At 34.5% G+C, this 16,788-nt stretch overlaps 2 protein-coding genes across 2 annotated transcripts; one reads left to right on the plus strand and one right to left on the minus strand.

Moving 5' to 3' along the window:
* The first annotated feature begins 2,183 nt into the window (after positions 1 to 2,183).
* LOC129309181 (potassium channel AKT1-like) lies at positions 2,184 to 9,057 on the plus strand. Its single transcript, XM_054950589.1, is given in 11 exon segments — positions 2,184 to 2,507; positions 3,064 to 3,429; positions 3,516 to 3,573; positions 3,648 to 3,965; positions 4,086 to 4,331; positions 4,451 to 4,549; positions 5,068 to 5,286; positions 5,391 to 5,585; positions 6,213 to 6,288; positions 7,908 to 8,591; positions 8,594 to 9,057. Coding segments are annotated over 11 exon segments (2,694 nt in total). The 5' UTR covers positions 2,184 to 2,322; the 3' UTR covers positions 8,842 to 9,057.
* Positions 9,058 to 9,468: 411 nt separating this feature from the next.
* LOC129309521 (uncharacterized) lies at positions 9,469 to 12,668 on the minus strand. The gene is made up of 7 exons (XM_054951126.1): positions 12,538 to 12,668; positions 12,077 to 12,331; positions 11,306 to 11,391; positions 11,055 to 11,201; positions 10,614 to 10,737; positions 9,936 to 10,222; positions 9,469 to 9,818 (listed from the first exon to the last, which is right to left on the minus strand). Exons 2-7 carry the CDS (start codon positions 12,279 to 12,281, stop codon positions 9,726 to 9,728), a joined length of 942 nt encoding a protein of 313 aa, XP_054807101.1. The 5' UTR covers positions 12,282 to 12,331; positions 12,538 to 12,668; the 3' UTR covers positions 9,469 to 9,725.
* Between the last annotated feature and the right edge of the window lie 4,120 nt (positions 12,669 to 16,788).

Below are 16,788 nucleotides of genomic sequence, written 5' to 3' on the forward strand. Positions count from 1 at the left end.
GCAAATTTGATGAAAATACAACATATTATCCTAAAACTGGTGATCTATAAGAAAATAATAACATCGACAATGGATCATTCAAATCGCAAGCATGTAAATTACATGGCATTTTCAAAGGCTAACAAGTAACTTTGTTGTGCAAGGTGATAAGCCTGGGGTGCAAGGTGATAAGCTTAAGGTGTAAGGTGATTAGCTCAAGATGCAAGGTCATATGTTTAAGATGTAAGGTTATAAGTTGAGGGTGTAAGGTTATAAGCTTCGTATACAAGATAATAGGCTTTTGTATACAAGGTGATAAGCTTGAGATGTAATGTTATTTGAGGTGTAAGGTGATAGATTTGGTATGCAAGGTGAGGTGTGCATTTGGTCTTTAAATTAGTCTTGGTCCCTCAAAACAATTTCCCTGCCAATAAGAAGGGATTTTATGGCAATTTTTTCATAAATCAATTATATATTTAATAAACATATCGTATGAAAACTTTGATAATAGAATCCTCAAAAACCCACTCATTCATCTAACGAGCACCATTTTATTAAAGTAAATCATTATATAATTAAAAATAATCAAAAGTCATATTAGTCATTTTAACTTTATTAACGCCCATTCAATTTAGTTCTACCACTTATTTTAATTTTACTAACGCCCATTCTGTTCATTTTTTGAAGGAAAATAAATACACCTATAACACCACATAATTACAAGAGAATAAAAAGATTATTACCTTTGGTCATCTGTACCTCAATATATGAGGTGGAGGTTTATTAAATGTCTCAAAATCATGAGTAATTTTTTTATCCTAATTAATAATAGAACTAAGCGCCTAGTATTATCATGATTAACAAAATTGACACATGCCAATTCTTAACTTAACTTTGTATAATCATGATTAACATAAAAGAATTAATTCTTTTTTTTGAAGTTGTAAAATTGAAGTTAGAATTAATTGAAATTTTCTAATTAAAGTTAGGCAAAAATTTATGCTAAAAAAATAAAGTTAATGTAAAAATTAGTGACTTTAAATTGTAAAAAAAATTAGTCATTTTAATGTGATTTATTTTTAGATATATTTTTTTCTTAAAATTTAGTTTGACAAACAAAAGCTTGTTTGGATGACAAAATTCAAGAATCATTTAAAATGTATAATGACCAAAAAGACATAATTTTATGAAAAATATTGTTTCTATCTTTTTAAGAATAAATATAAAACTTTAAATTACAATTAAAAAATTAGTTTTTATATAATTAAGTATTATTTGTAAATTATAAAGATCTGAAATAAATTAATAAATTATAAAATATTAAATTCTAAAAAGATAAAATAAATTGATAAATTATTAAAGCCTTTTTTGACAAATTGAAAATAGTACATGATTAATCGTGTCTTATGCGATTTTCAAGAAAAGCCAAGAGCCAAAATGCTTACTCTTTCTTTTAAAAATATAAAATATTTTAAATCAAAACTCACCTTTTAATAGAATAATTACTCAACTTCAAAATAACTTTATCTTTTTATATTTATTTATATTTAATAAAGTATTTCACTCTAAAATAAATATAAAGTTATTTTTTTATTAGGAATACTTTTAAAAAAAATTAATAAATATACCTTAAAATATTAAAAATATCTTTTATTTTTAAAATTTAATTCCTCAAAATATATCTTATATTTTTAAATGGAACATGTATTTTACTTTTCTTCAATTTAAATGGACTTCCAGACTAAATGCACTGCTGAACTTTTTTAATCAAACATCATTTCAAATTTTTTAATGAATGGTTAAGACCCAAATTTGGAACCTAACCATAGTTTGGACTTATCCGAACACCATTCTATTTCTTTCCCCGTCCTCTGTTTTAGATGATTATACGGATGGAGTAAACCAGTGACTGTTGTGGCATAACAAATTCAATTACGGAAGCAGCTGTCAACTCGGGATTCTAAAAAAATTCTAGTGAAATTCTAAAAGAATTGTTGAAAAATATACAAATTTAAGCAGAAGTTAGGGCCGCTGATGTAATTTGCTCTAATAATTTCGAAAGGAGGGTTAAAAAAAAAAACAAAAAAGGCTTTGACTTGGGAAGTTTTGGTGAAAATTAATGAGGATGGCATGCACGTGTCTGTTCTCTGTTGAGACGGCCGCTATATAACGCAAGCTCGGTCTTGTAATCCCCCACCCCAACAGCCCAGGCGAAGACTCACATCGGAAGAGCGAGAGGGCGTTAACAGCATCCATGCCGACTCAAACCATATAGAAAACAAAACGACAGAGTTACAAACCCAGAGAAAGAGAAGGATTAAAGAGAGAGAAGAGGGAAAACAAATGAGAGGAAGCAGAAACAGAGGGGTATTTGGTGTAGGTGTATGCGGTCAAGAAGAGCTTGAGTTGTCCAGAGATGGAAGCCAATACAGTCTTTCTGCGAACATATTACCTTCTCTCGGCGCTCGAAGCAACCGTCGAGTCATCCTTCGTCCTTTCATTATCTCCCCTTATGACCGACTTTACAGGTTTTCTTCTCTCTCTCTCTCTCTCTCTCTCTCTCACAATCGCATTCACATTCACATTCACATTTACTTTGTTATCTCTCTCTCTCTCTCTCTCTCTCTCTCTTCCATCTCGTGATTTCTTGCTGTTTGTTTCCCGTATTATTTTATTGGATTGGAAGGATTCTCGTGACTGTCGAAACTGTTTCTTTCGTGATTTTCAATTTCCTTGTCCCATCAAAGCTGTTTCTTTTCCAAAGGCCAAATTTGTTCTCTTTGAAATCTTCAATTTCCTTTTTGCAATCTGTTCAGAAATGCTAACCATTCTATCTCTAGTCAGCTTAATGGGTGCTTCTTGTTGGATCTTTACATATTTTCTTGCTTTCCGTCAGACGTTGCTGGTAGCTATATATGCTTTTGCTTCTTCTTCTTTTCTTGTTCAAAGCATTTTGAATATTTTTGTTATTCAACGAGTGGACAAGAACGATTTGGATTGGCCACTGCAAAGAAGTTTCAATTTTTAATTGGAAACAGCTTTTTTGTTACTGCTTGGAAGAGAATAAAGTTTTGCTTTCTACAGGATATGGCAGACTTTTTTGGTGATTCTTGTTGTATACACAGCATGGGTATCGCCATTTGAGTTTGGATTCCTCGAGAAACCTGTAGCACCACTTGCCATTACAGACAACGTTGTCAACGGATTCTTCGCAATCGACATAATTCTCACCTTCTTCGTTGCTTATATCGACAAAGCTACCTACTTATTCGTGGATAGCCCCAAGAGAATCGCTTGGAAATACGTAAGTTCTTGGTTTGTCTTCGATGTCATCTCCACCATCCCTTCAGAACTCGCTCGGAAAATTTCCCCTTCACCACTTAAATCATATGGATTCTTCAACATGCTTCGCCTCTGGCGTCTCCGAAGAGTCAGTGCTTTGTTTTCTAGGTATGGGATATGATGATTTTGTTTCAGATCAATGACCTTTCTATTAAGTTTTGATTTTAATCCCAATCCTTCATGCTTTTGATCAGATTGGAGAAGGACAAGAACTATAACTATTTCTGGGTTCGCTGTGCTAAGCTGATATGTGTAAGTTTCTAAAAGTGAATTTACAGTGTTTATATATTGTAGCAGATGAACAAAGTTTGGGAGTGTCTGTGTAGGTTACGCTTTTCGCTGTTCATTGTGCTGGATGTTTCTATTATCTTCTTGCTGCTCGGTATCATGATCCCAAAAAGACGTGGCTGGGGGCAACAATGGGGGATTTTGAGGAACAGAGCTTGGGGTTGAGATATGTGACTACCATATACTGGTCTATTACAACCTTAACGACTGTCGGCTATGGAGATTTGCATCCAGTGAATTCCAGGGAGATGATCTTTGACATCTTCTATATGCTCTTCAACCTGGGATTAACGGCATATCTGATCGGTAACATGACCAATCTGGTCGTCCACTGTACGAGTCGAACCAGAAAATTTGTAAGTAAATTATCACATCTTTTACACTTCATTTTAGAACAAGTCTTGGGATGTCACAGAATCTGGAAACGACATGCACTTTTGGTTAGTTTAGTTGAAGTTTGTTGGTTGATTTTGTAGAGGGATACCATACAAGCAGCAGCAAGTTTTGCACAAAGGAATCGATTACCGGTCCGTCTACAAGATCAGATGCTGGCACATTTGTGTTTGAAGTTCAGAACAGATTCAGAGGGGTTACAGCAACAAGAGACACTTGATTCTCTTCCTAAAGCCATAAGATCAAGCATTTCTCATTATCTCTTCTATTCTCTGTTGGACAAGGTTTATTTATTTCGTGGGGTCTCTAATGACTTGCTTTTCCAACTGGTAATTGCTCAGTCACGTCTCAGACCTTCCTGGTTTTTCTTTAATTTCTTGTTTTGTCTCCCTTTTTATGCTAATATTTTCTTTGATTATTATTATTATTATTATTATTTTGCAAAAAGGTGTCAGAGATGAAAGCTGAGTATTTTCCTCCCAAAGAAGATGTCATCTTGCAAAATGAAGCTCCCACAGATTTCTACATTCTAGTGACCGGTTCTGTGGTAATAGTCACAAATTGACTCCTAAAATACAGGGCGAGCAGTAGTATGTCTACTGCAGAATCTTAAACTCATTTTCATATGTAATGTTTCCTTTTAACTTTTAAATTGGCACAATCTGGCTTTTGCCATTAACAAAAGTTGACTTTAATTGTTAATTAACTAAAAAATGATAAAAAATTATAATAAAGGACCAAGAAATTACTGACAAGAACTCATAAATTAAAGAAAAAGACCAAAAAAAAAAATTAGTAGTCATTTTTTCTAATTTTTGAGATCATTTTCGGACATTTTCTGAGCAATTAATGGTCAAAGTTAGTTTATGTTAAGGCATGAGTTAAACTGCACCCTTTTTCAAAAATTAAAGAAAAAATTACATAGAAAATGAGTTTAGGTTTACTTCCATAGGCTTATAGTCTATAGATTAACTTGCTCTTATTATTATTATTATTATTGCAACAATTTAAAATTTATAATCTTGCATCACAATTTAAAACTAACCAACACAACATAACTGACAGGAGCTGTTGGTGATGAAAAATGGAGTAGAACAAGTTGTGGGAGAGGCAAACACTGGTGATCTCTGTGGCGAGATAGGGGTACTCTGTTACAGGCCACAGCTCTTTACGGTGCGAACCAAGCGACTGAGCCAACTTCTTAGGCTGAACCGTACGATCTTCTTGAACATCGTTCAGGCCAACGTTGGGGATGGCACCATAATCATCAACAATCTCCTCGAGGTCTGAATTATAGTACCATCATCATTCAACAACGTTGAAAATGTGAAAGAAAGACATTAATTACGTGTGAATGATGGATGACGATGATGTTGGTGTCGTAACAGCATCTCAAGGATATGAAGGACCCAATCATGGAGGGTGTGTTGGTGGAGACAGAGAACATGCTGGCTCGTGGAAGGATGGACCTCCCACTCAGCCTCTGCTTCGCTACTCTCAGAGGAGACGACTTGATGTTACATCAGTTGTTGAAACGAGGCTTGGATCCTAATGAATCCGACAACAACGCAAGAACTGCTCTCGTACGTACAAACTACTATACCAACATTCTACTTCCACTTCAGTCTGGTTCCTACACTGTATCATGAGTCTCACATTAGGAGTCTTGTAAGTGGAGTGAGGTATATAACTTATAAGTATAATGGGTTTTTTCACTCAAAAGACTAGTTTATTTGGATGAACTTTTTCTTTAAACTTGTGTTCATTCTTTCGATTAGGGTAACATTATCATGAGTCTCACATTGAAGAACCTCACAAGAGGAGTGAAATTTGTAAGTGTGGAAGGTTCTCCCACTCAATAAGTGTAGTTTTTCAGAAAAGTTGCATTACTTATAAGTTATGATCATTGTAACTCATCTTAGATCAAATTTGTATTTAACATTGTAGTATCATTAAAGAGCCACTTCTCACATACTCTCTCTCTTCATACATCCGAAATAATAGATTTGAATCGGATCTGTTGAAAAGGTTTTAGAAGAGAAGCCAGATGCATCTTTGACTCTACTGATAACTACTGTTGAGAAATATAATATATATGTGTGTGGATATAGTATATATAATATAACGGGGTATTATAAGTTTGGATTCGTATGCGTTAAATTTCTTGATTTGTCATGTTCTAATCTGTGTGTCACTTTCTGCATTATCAGCATATAGCAGCATCTAAGGGAAGTGAGAACTGTGTCATGCTTCTGTTGGATTACGGGGCTGATCCCAACTTAAGAGGTAAATCATCTTTCATTCAAATTTCTTACTTTCGAATGTGAAGACTTCTATGTCATTATATATGAAGTCATTCTCATATTCGATACGCATCTTATAAACGATGATTTTGCTCGAAATGTTATAAAATGGTTGAAGAAATTAAAAAAAAAAATTAGTGGATTAATAAAAATATAAAATTTGACATTCAGTTTATTATTATTATTTTAATTTATTTCATTCTTTTATGATTACGTTGTCATGAATATTTTTTATTTTTGAAATATTTTTTTGAAATTCAATTCTCAACATCTTTCCTTTTCATTTTACAATTTTTTTATAAAAAAATTAAACTTTGAAATGTTTGTATAATACGTATTGTAATGCGTTGCCTCGCTCATGTACAGTGTCTGAATTATTTTAATATTAGTCATACATGGTATATATAGACACTTTTGTGGCAACCAAAAAACAAACACCCCTCTATATCTAGTAAATCAACGATTATTTCATTTAATTAAGGGAAAATAATAATAAAATCCCTTTGAAATATATAAATTATAATTTGATCCCTCAAAATGTCATAATTTCCCTAAAGTCCCTAAAAACTTTTATGTCATTAATGAAGTTATGTAAATTATCAAATTATCTTTGTTAAAATAAATTATTCACAAGTTTTGTTTAAATATTTACAACTTTCTCTCTTATATTTGCAACAATGTTACGGTAAATAAAAAATTTTACGTGTGAAGTTGTGATTTACTGTTGCATTGTTGTGAATATAAGAAAAAAAATTGTGAATATTTAAACAAAACTTATGAATCATTTATGTTCAATAAGGATAATTTAATAATTTATATAAATTCATTAATGATTGAAAAGTCCGTAAAGATTTTAAGAAAATTATGACATTTTGAAAGACCAAATTGTCATTTATATATTTTAGAGGGATTTTATTATCATTTTCTTTTAATTAATTGGCATTAAGTCAATCGTTCACATCGCTTCTAAACATGGTGTTTTGAGTGGCCAAGTGTATCAATTATGATATTTCTTTTGGAGCCTAGTGCTTTGCTCATTTCTTAAGACTTGAGCTTCAATAATTTAGTGAGTGGCCAAGTGTATCAATTATAATATTTCTTCTGGAGCCTAGTGCTTTGCTCATTTCTTAAGACTTGAGCTTCAATAATTTATAAATGATGTTCCTATTTTAGTAAGGTCAACGTAATAATGGATTTGAGATAACATTAATTATAGTCGTCGTATCGTCTACCAAGACCCATTTTATCCCCATTTTCCCTCACAAACAGAATAAAACCATGGACGTCGACATGATCAGACTTACCAAAGTCAACTTCTCTCTTGGATACACCCAATGGGTGATCAGTTTTCATCCAAATTAGCCAGATTTCAATGTCGACTTGATGCGTGCGTGTTATTCTAAATTGAAAATCCCTTACGAGTTATGATGAATTATTATTCCATATATTTTGCATTAGAGATGTAAATCTTAACCGTCCATGGACCAATCAGTGGATCTACATTAGAGATGTAGATCTCCAAATTCGCACTTATTAAATGAATGTAAAGACCAAGCTTCTGTTTCGTACCACGCGTTCATTTTGTTTAGGCAACATTTTCAGATTGTGAAGGAAATGTACCACTATGGGAAGCAATACTGGGTCGACACCAATCAGTGGTGAAGTTGTTGGCAGAAAATGGAGCTTCCTTGAAATTCGGAGACGTGGGTCATTTCTCATGCACTGCAGCAGAACAGAACAACCTTAGCTTGCTCATGGACATAGTCCGATATGGAGGAGATGTCACAGTTCCTAAAACCACCACCGGGACCACTGCCCTCCACGTGGCAGTCTGTGAAGCCAACGTTGAGATTCTCAAGTTCCTGCTGGAGCGTGGGTCCGACATAGACAAACCAGACAAGGAAGGTTGGACCCCAAGAGAGCTTGCAGACCAACAAGGTCATGAAGAAATCAAAGCCATTTTTGCGTCCACTGGGTGGCCCAAAGCTCAGTCTGTTGTATCCATTCCTGAGAGGCAGAGTACGAAGATCAGGTACCTTGGGAGGTTCACTAGTGAGCCATCCATGCCTGTGGCCCCACAAGACGGGCCACTTCTGGGTACTGACAGGTCATGGGGTGATCGGAGTCGGCCGAGGAGGAGGACAGATACTTTCCATAATTCCCTGTTTGGGATTATGTCGGCTGCTCACAAGGGGGAGAACATAGAGGATTTGATGTTTGGTGTTAATAATAATAAGGTGCAGTTTACAGATAATGGAGGAGGAGGAGGAGGAGGAGGAGGTGTTTGGCTGCTAGAGTTACTATCACTTGTCCGGAGAAAGGTGAGGTTGGAGGGAAGCTTGTTCTGTTACCTCGGAGCTTCAAGGAGCTGATTGAGGTTGGTGTTAACAAATTTGGACTGGTTCATGATACTGTGAAGGTTTTGAGCAAAGATGGGGCTCACATTGATGATATTGAGGTTATTAGAGATGGTGATCATCTTGTTTTTGTCTCTGCTGCTGGTATCACACGTCAATCCAGCTGCCCAAAAATATAAATGGATGATTTACAGGTTTGATAGGTATTATTTGTGATGACCAAACAGAGGTTAGGTCTACGGATGAGACTAGTCTTCTGCAGTCTAGTAAACTAATGTTTGATTCCTTGTTGAGAAAAGTACCTGCATTAAATACTTGATTATGTCTTAAATAAAATTATTTTTTATAAGAGTATATTCATGAGCAATAAAAAAGAAAAGAAATTATTGGTGATAGTCTCACTTTGTTAATAAAATGTTTGTTTTTCAAGTCTCACTGTACTAATGTAACTTAGGCTCTATTTGTTATCGTTTATCTTAATATATTGTGATCTTATTTCAAAAAGAAAATCGAAGAAATAATACCTTGGTTGTCTGTATACCCCTTTCCTTGTCCTACGTTTGCTTTTCATTAAAATATTGCCAGTTTCAAACAGTACCATCGCATTGGTCTAATCTCATGCGGGACTTCTTGAAGTGAATGAGAAACGCACAATCTGTTTGGGATTAAAGAAAAGGAAAATAAAAGCACAATTTGAATCTCTTCCTGAGCTGAACAATAATGAAGGGGGGGATTCCCAATGAGTCAGACATGCTTGAATTTAAATAGTCTACAACCTGATTAAGACGTGCACTGCAAGAAAAACACCCGTTTAATTCTTCAATTTTTTATTTACGAAAGGAAAGAGTTTGAAACTGAGCAAGTAAGTGCACACATTGTAGAGTCAATTTTGGTGAGGTATAGAATCTGGCGAGGAACCAGGTAAAAACGATCATACAATCCACTTGCATGCTCAGAGTCACAGAGTAGAAGTCTGCTGAACATGATAGGTTCTAACTACAATTAAAATAAAATCTTGGCATAAACATTCTTTAACACATTTTACAAGTCTCTGTTTAATTAATCACAAAAGCTTGAGCATTTTCAAGCGCTCTTCATGTTCTGGGTCCAGTTTTGGCGGGGAATAAGAACCTCGGAGATCCTCCACTACGTATTCCTGGAGATATATTATAGCCAGTTAAGTGATGTGAAACGGTAATCCGAGTGCAAACTTTGTATAAATTAAGACCAGATGTAAGAACCAAGGGATATTTAAATGGCATTGTTAGAATACCTTAGTCAGCTCCCTCTTGGTCAGTATGTGGTAATGTCTCTGCCAAATTCTCTGAATCGCCATGGTGGCTGCGAGAAAACTATAAGCTATGCCCAAAATTGCAAAGATGACGACAAAAACAACCACAAGGGCAAAGCATGCTTCCATTGATGCGGGAAAGCAATCCAAAATGCCCCATCCATAACAACAGTTCTGACACCCAGCCATTCTGGAGTCATTGGCATTGAGGGAGGAAAAATGTAGAATGAGACCAAAAAACCCAAGCAGCACAAAGAAGGCTAGTACTCCTGATAAATGGAAACATTCGTTGTCATCCATCAGAAATCTGTACTTTTGTGCAACAGAGAGGCAGATGAACAGAAAGCAAAAGATAAAATGTTCCACGGTTGTCATTTACTACTGCTAAGGATGGAATAACACCTACAACTTCAAGATGTTCCAAGGTGGACAGTAGCAACAAATATCAGGTTTTTTAAAATAAACCCTCCCCCAGTGGCAACAATAGGGCAATAATTTTAGTATAATATTGTGCTATTTCTTTGGAATTTACAGGGGACAATCTGAAGATAGAGAATATAAAAAATGGATCAGAACAAGCAAGAAGACAGATTTCCCTGAACCCGAGGATTTTCAACGTCTACAAAAAAGCAAATAAGTCATAACACAATGATAGCTTACCAATAGTGTAATAAAATGGTATAGGATGATTTGACAGTATCCGATCCCAACCATCATCGAAAGAGTTCCTGAATGCCCCATCTTTGTCCATGAGGTATGCAAACGCACCCATTGCCGCAATCACCTAGCAAACAAATAGATAACTCTACATAAGAGACTTCCGTGGTTTTTTCAAAATTTTTTTTTTTTTGTCCTAATTGATTTTGGAAGATAAACTCATCTGGACAATAGTATTAGACAAGATTCTTATTTAGCAGTACCACGTGCTACATTGTCTCATTTGATAAAGAATAGCATATCTAACAGATAACATTTCTGGATAATAGCATATCTAACTGATACAAATAATTATATCAACCGAAACTGAATTCATGGAATTCAAAAAAAAGAATATATCATTGAAACTTCTGCTTAGAGAAACGGTAGACGAAGAATACTCACAGTTTGTACAGCCAAAAATACAAGAAAAACATCCCTTGCCACAAAAAGTCTGAACTTTATTTTACGCCAGGAGTTGTCCTCAAACAATTCAATTCGAAGATGAAATTGGGCTTTGCAGGTGGTGCAGTGTGAGAAGGCAAACCCTTCCTATAGACCAAATAGAATAGGTTCAACAAATTAACCTTCAATGTCAACCAGCTAAAAGCTAGCATTTGAAATTATGCATCACGATTGTAATTCATGATATTCACCTTTACTGAACGCCAGTGATCAAGACACGAACGATGGACAAATTGTTGGGTCCCCTTACACATGCATGGTGATATCAATTCATCACCTAAAGAAATTAAATGACAACTATTTAGGTTGAGGGATGCAGTTGCCCACTCTTACTTATATACTCTTGTTCATTGACATCACAGCTGAATAGATGATGAACCATATTGAAGGATTCAGTGGGCCAACAATCGGGAACATAATTATCTTTAATTCTTTTACCATATTTATCTTAATGCAGCAGATACTCTTCCTTCTGAAAAAGTAATATATGCAAATTTTTCTCTTCCGAAGTCAAGTAATATTTTCAATGATAATATTAGAAGCCGTATTTTGTCACTTGAGAAATTGTTCAACACTGCTGTACAGCAAGAGCAGCCATATTTAGCAAGGAGGAATCCCATTTCAACCATCAGATAAAGAAATCCAAAAATAGGTTTAAAATAACCATAAATAACATCAAAATATTCCAATTTGAAACAGGGACCATGTGCTGGTTAAAATTTTGAAGATGCTACTTTCTGATACTAATAGCTATATTGAATTCTGCAAATTGATTCGACCATTTAACGGAGTAAATCATAAGTTGACGCAAATTTTCAAGGTATAACAAGACAAACATTTACAACCCTGAGTTCTTTGGAGGAGTAACTCTTTCATTGAATGAAATAACATGATGCAGTTGAATGAAGATCAAAATCTCACCAATTTCAACACAACAAAAAGTTCCGCAAACCATTTTTCACCTGGGTCGGAATCGCTTTCCAGGCAAATTCGACAAGAAGGAAGTAAGCCAGCCTCGACATCTTCACTCCTAATCTCACTCGTGCTTCCTTGACACTCCTCATCCTTCCGCTCTTCCTCCTCCTCCTTCTCCTGATTATCGAGTAGAGGGTCGGAATCACCAAGGTTTTGCGCAACTGGCGGTTCTAGCTGTACTTCCCGTTTCATTGCAAATTCTTCGCGCTCAACTAAGCTTTCAAAAATCTACCACAACCTCACTGAACGCATCGCAGACGTTAAAATTCAAGATTTAAAAACACCGATTAAGAAAAAAGCAGTTGCGATTTTGCATGATTTGGCAGCGGAAACTCAATTTCATAGTGATCGAACAGAAACTATGATTATTCGCAGAAACCCCACAATCGTTGACGATAATTAGAATAGTCAATGAAACAAAGATGAGCGGAATTTGGGGTTTAATTACCTGAAAACTTGCAACCAAACTCAGACGCGTAGGTGAACCAGGAAGAGTTGGATTTCTGATAATAGACAAACCAAAACTTTTCTACTATTCCGCGTGCCTGGTGTGTAGTGCGCACCTCAAGTATCTTCAAAATAAATATTTAAAAGGTAAATTGGATGAAAGTTTTCTTTTCCTTTTTTTTTTTAAAGATCAATTTCATTAAAGCAAAATAAAAGGAAAAATCGGTGAAATGGACTTAGTTAAATCCAAAATTAGTCTTAAGAACCAATATACTTGAAAAGCTAAAGTAATATTTTATTCATTAAATAATTTAAATAAATGATCATAATATCCTTTTTTGTTAATTAATTTTTTTCAAAAGGCACAAAATTCTATCACCAAAGCTTCAACAAGTGACAATACACCTACTGAAGCTCCAATTGGCAGGTGATGGATTTTCAGAAAGTGTCATCAGAAAAAATTAACAACCCTTGATTACATGTAATCATCAAGAATTATATGCAAACTTAACAACTAAAGGGTGTGAGGATTTTGAATTAGGGTGTGAGGAGTGCAAGGCTTATGGTTTGAGGTACAAAAGTTATGATTTGGATATAAGGCTTCTAGCTTAAGCTACAAGGCATCTGGCTTGGGTGCAAGGGGGTCTAGCTTGGGTGTAGGGGGTCAAGCTTGGGGTATACGACTTTTGACTTAGGATGTAAAGCTTCTAACTTGGTATAAGAGATCTAGCTTAAGGTGCAAGAGATCTGACTTAGGATGCATGTGTTCTGGCTTCAACAATTACATGTAATATCTTATGAATTATATGTAAATCAAATACACAGATAGTACCCACTGTTAATGACCCTATAATGACATGAAAATTACAACTAATTACATGTAAATCAATATGAGAAAAAATTCACGAGTATGCCTAAAGAATAATTTATATGCAATCTCTAACAGATTACATGTAAATCAAACACACAGAAAGCACACCCCTATCAATCTTTTAGAATTGCATGAAAATAACTATGAATTACATGTAAATCCATATAAAAAAAAATTCGTGAGCATATCTAAGGAATAATTTACATGTAATCTCTAGCAAATTACATGTGAATTAAACACACAAAGAGCATGCCCCTATCAATCCCTAGAATTACATGAAAAATGTAACATCATAAAATTTAGCATGAGAGACTAATTACTAATTAAAGGATAAATTAGTAATTTAATTAATTAATTAGATAATCAAGATTTTTGATGGAAATTTAAGCTTTTGACTTTTGAAATTGTTGAATTGAACAGACAAGATGGGACACAAGAGTGATGATTCGAAGTGAAGCGTGCAAGTGCAGTGAGATTTTCCTCACTGTGCCACATACAATAGCATATACACGGCGCATGGCATGTAATCAATTCAACAATACTAGACCATACTAGGAAGGGTTAACTTTGCATACTCAAGCACTTAAATCAATTCTATTATCTCATTAGACCATACTAGACCTTGAACCAAATCTAAAAAGACCTAATACACCTGACTAACCACAATATAACACTTATATGTACACATATCAAAATTTGGCCGCTCAACGGCCCATTTTCATAAAACACAACTTTTCACAATTTTGCATAATTTGGCCCACTTGGCCTTTTTCACCACAAAATCATCACAAAATCACTCTTTTACATATTCACAACAAGTTTACCATTAAATCTTAACCTATACAATTCATTTCACTACATATTTTCACACATGGGCTAAAATTCACCAAAATTCATAATATTCAAGGCTTTAAACATTCATAACATGCATGTAAGTCCTATGACAACTTATTTACACAGTATCCATTAAAGATTCAGTTCATTACACAAACTAAAAAATTTCCACAATAACAGAACCATTATGTTGGTCTAGACTCTTTTTTGTTAGCCGGCTCACTACTCTGACCTGTAAAAATGTAACTATTGGAGTGAGATAATAATCTCAGTAACAGAATAATTCTCTACTATTGACTATCACATGCAATTATACAAAAGTATAACATAACATACCAATAATTATAGCATATAACATGCTTCATTTCAAATTATACAAACATATCATTCACTTCTTTCACTACGAAATTCACCATTTTGCACCACTTTTCTAGCATATAGCAAGATCACTACCAATGAAACCTTTAAATCACCCCAACTTAAAACCATAGGCTCACCTTAGACCAATATACACTTTCATTGGTCCTGAGCTCACCTTCAGTAATTGAATCAGTTGGCTAAAGGTGTTCTATCTCACTTCCATACTATGTTTTCCCCCAATACATACAATGGGATGTCGTTGACTCTAACACTACATCACATTGATACTAAAGAGTCCCAATCTTCAACACCATACCTCAATAGATACTAAGGAGATAATCTCTAACACTGCACCTCAAAAAGCACTAAGGAGATAAATTCTCCAACATTGCACCCTGTTGGGCAATAAGGAGAATACTGTTATATGGTCTTTCTCTACACTTTACATTACAGGTGAACTCTCACTCCTATGATCATGTTTTTTAAACCAGTCACTGGTTCCCATTCACCACCATACATGTATCCACAATACATAGCATATATATACATATAAAGTATGAAATCACATGTTTTTACTTGTCTATTTTATCAAAAGCAATTTTCATATAACATTCACATAATGTCATAAAATATGCTTAGCTTAAAACATTTTCATGCACTAAATAGCATACTTTCACATAGTCATAATAAATAGTCAAATAGAGAAAGTTATTCAGTTACCTCAACCCTTCTGTCACTAGAAAGGTTACCCATGGCACTCTCTTAATCACAACTCATCTCTACCAAGTTCTTTCTCACTCTATGCCAAGATTATACCAATCTATATATAATTGGCACAATTAGTCAATTAGTTCAATTGATTAAGAATACTTAATTATCAACTATGGCTATAACTAGCCATCCATTCCTTTCTACTTAACCATTTTAGGTTCATTACCACTCAATTACCACTTTATATCACTTTAAATGATCTTATTTCACTTTAACATGATTTTCACCCTAATTTTCCTTTGAATTAGGGCCAAATTGAGCGTATGAATTTAAAGCTCTATTGTTCAACTTTAAACCAGCCACAAAGCTCTAATTTAACTCCTGAAAACCTTTTTATTACTATTGGGTAAGAAATAAACCCTTTAAATTTCACCGATATGATTTTTATATAACTCATTCTAAGAGAAATTATAGTAGAATCAGAGGTAAGGGTTATACAAAGCTTACCCGACAAGTTACTGATTGAAAGTGTCTTTCAATACCCAAAAAATGCTTGCCCTAGCCACCAAGCCTTCCTTCTCTTCTCTTTTATGTGTTTCTCTAATTTTTCCCTTCTGAAACTCACCCTAATTCACGATTGAAGAAGTCACTTTTTGGTCCATGTGCCAGTGCAAGTAGCATTACCTGCGACGCGTGGCATTGCAAGCAAAATTCTCACCATAAGCACATGCTTCACTTCAGGACACGGTTCTTCCACCCGTATTGGCTCATTTATCTTCCTAAAGACAAAATCATCAACTAATCTCCAAATCTCTAATCATTTACTAATTACCATTTTACCCTGATTAATAGCTAATCTTAGGATTGGAAAATCAGGATGTTACATGGCACACAAATTGCTTAAGTCAAACGTGTCTCAACTCATAGAATAGAGTGGAAAAAGAGGAAAGAAGCATGGTAGAGAGGAGAAGAATGTGTGCTCTGCTAAGATAAAGAATATTGGGCCACTGAGAGATATTTCAAACCTATCGCTTGCTGGGTAAGTTTTATACCACCCTAACTTCCTATTCTACACTAATTTCTCTTAGTTTGAGTTATAGAAAAATTGAATCAGGCAGTTTTAAGGGGTTGTTTTCTTACCCTTTAATAAAAAGACTATTTGGAATTAAATTAAGGTTTTGTGACTGGTTTGGAAGTTAGTGGCTAAACTTTGAGAAATAGTCTAATTTAGCCTAATTAAATAGGTTGAAAAGGGCGGAAGTTGATTAAGAATTGTGTTGGTGTTGGTAGAAGTAATAAGAGGATTTAGTATGATAATAAGAACCAAAGATAGGTAAATGAGAGTGTTTGAGTGATTAATTGTAACAATTAGTACTTTTGGTCAAATTGGTAATTGACTAATAGTGTTAATTTATGTAGATTGGTGTAGATTATTGTGAATTTGTACATTGACTAGGCAAAAGAAATTCGATAAGG

Source organism: Prosopis cineraria, unplaced genomic scaffold (assembly GCF_029017545.1).
Source record: "Prosopis cineraria cultivar Desert tree isolate PC_DT_omini unplaced genomic scaffold, ASM2901754v1 PC4, whole genome shotgun sequence".
Lineage (NCBI taxonomy): Eukaryota > Viridiplantae > Streptophyta > Magnoliopsida > Fabales > Fabaceae > Prosopis > Prosopis cineraria.